Source organism: Sinocyclocheilus rhinocerous, unplaced genomic scaffold (assembly GCF_001515625.1).
Source record: "Sinocyclocheilus rhinocerous isolate Xijiao unplaced genomic scaffold, SAMN03320098_v1.1 scaffold15698, whole genome shotgun sequence".
Taxonomy (NCBI): Eukaryota; Metazoa; Chordata; class Actinopteri; order Cypriniformes; family Cyprinidae; genus Sinocyclocheilus; species Sinocyclocheilus rhinocerous.
This window is the reverse complement of record NW_015633382.1, coordinates 11,680-13,414: the sequence shown is the minus strand read 5'-3', so window position 1 is coordinate 13,414 and position 1,735 is coordinate 11,680. Positions and strand designations below refer to the sequence as shown.

The window sequence follows — 1,735 nt, the reverse complement described above, 5'->3', positions numbered from 1 at the left end:
AGGGGAGAAGAAGACTGATACCAGCTGTGATCAACTGCAGAAAAGCTCTGTGAGTGTTTCATCATTAAGAAATGAAGAATCATGTTTAATAATGAATCTAGCATCTTTAAAATGGACCATTTCTTAAATTAGATATTTTCTTCTAAACAGCAAGCTTATAGTTTTGAAGGGGTCATGACATGACGACATTTTTTTTTTATTATTTATTTTTTTGAAGTTTTTTGACAGTCCTATATTTGCACAGCATGATTATTTTCTAGTCTCAGTTTGACTCTTGTCAGTAAATGTTTGCTATTGTGATTGACTAACATTGTTGCATCTCTCTCCTCATCACCTCACTGCTCAACTGCACACTGTAGGTGTTGAAGTGCTGTTTTAGAGTCATTCAAATGCAAATATATACTTTTTGCAGGTTAGTTTCATGAAATGCTCTTTTTGCAGTGAGGAGGAATTTTTGAGGACTGAAAATTACTATATTTTTATAGTATAGTGACCTCTTATATTTCAAAATATCAAATAAAGTTTGATTCCTCATATCATGACCCCTTAACTAAATACATTCAACAACAATGAAAGATAAGAACACCATTTAATGCATCTGAGCACTGCATCTGAGGTGAGACGAGTCAACAATGGCGTCCACATGTCGAGTACCTTGTTTTGCTTTAATTAATAAACGTAATCTAATACAACAGCCATTACTGCACGAATAAGATGTAGTAAATAATATATTTATAGATATAAAGATATAAAACAAATTGCCCTTTGGGGTTAATAAAGTTCACCTTGACCTTGACCTTGATTTAGTTTGAGCAGCTTGGCACTAAGAAATAGAATCAAACTCACAGATTCATGTAATTTGTCAAGTCATATCCCAAAGACATAACTTTGCATGAATGAAATAAGGAGTCTCTCAGATTCGTAGTTCAAAACTCATAATTGTATATCTTCAGCAAAGCATATTTTGAAGCACAGCAGTAGCTGAAGAAACAGTCAGGAGCTAATCTGATCTCTGATGTTGATGAACCTGATAAAATGAGCAGATTATATCCTTGCACTCAGGAACTCATCTTATTGTTATTCAGGCTGGAATGTAAAAATATTTATTTCCAGGTTCCTGAGGACAGATACTTGGGAAATTCCTTTACATGTCTTTATTATATTATTGGTTTCATTTTATTTGTTCTTTCATCTCTTCTAGATTTTCTGGCTGTGATCTCTCAGATCAGCATTGTGAAATGGTGTCATCAGCTCTACAATCCTCAAACTCTGTCCTGAGAGAGCTGGATCTGAGTAACAATGACCTGCAGGATTCAGGAGTGAAGCTGCTCTCTGATGGACTGAAGAGTCCAAACTGTCAGCTGCAGATACTGAGGTATTAAGAACATATAAGAGATCATTTACAGTCAGACGGTTATCATGTTGATGTGTGTGTGTGTGTGTGTGTGTGTAGATGATCTGACTGTTGATGTGTGTGTTCTGCTCTCTTTCAGCCTCTCTGGCTGTAATCTCACTGGTCAGCATTGTCAGAGTTTGTCATCTGTTCTACAATCCTTAAACTGTGCCCTGAGAGAGCTGGATCTGAGTAACAATCACCTGCAGGATTCAGGAGTGAAGCTGCTCTCTGATGGACTGAAGAGTCCAAACTGTCAGCTGCAGATACTGAGGTATTTAAGAACATAAAGTACAGTCAGACAGTTATCATGTTGATGTGTGTGTGTGTGTGTGTGTGTGT

General features: G+C 36.5%; 1 protein-coding gene across 1 annotated transcript in view; it reads left to right on the top strand.

Annotated features, from left to right (window-relative positions):
- The window catches only part of LOC107744008 (NACHT, LRR and PYD domains-containing protein 12-like), a 10,156-nt gene that overhangs the window by 3,747 nt on the left and 4,674 nt on the right, over window positions 1–1,735 (top strand). The window contains exons 4-5 of the mRNA XM_016557466.1: window positions 1,202–1,375; window positions 1,494–1,667. Of these exons, the coding sequence (XP_016412952.1) occupies window positions 1,202–1,375; window positions 1,494–1,667 (348 nt within the window). The remainder of the gene's footprint in view (window positions 1–1,201; window positions 1,376–1,493; window positions 1,668–1,735) is intronic.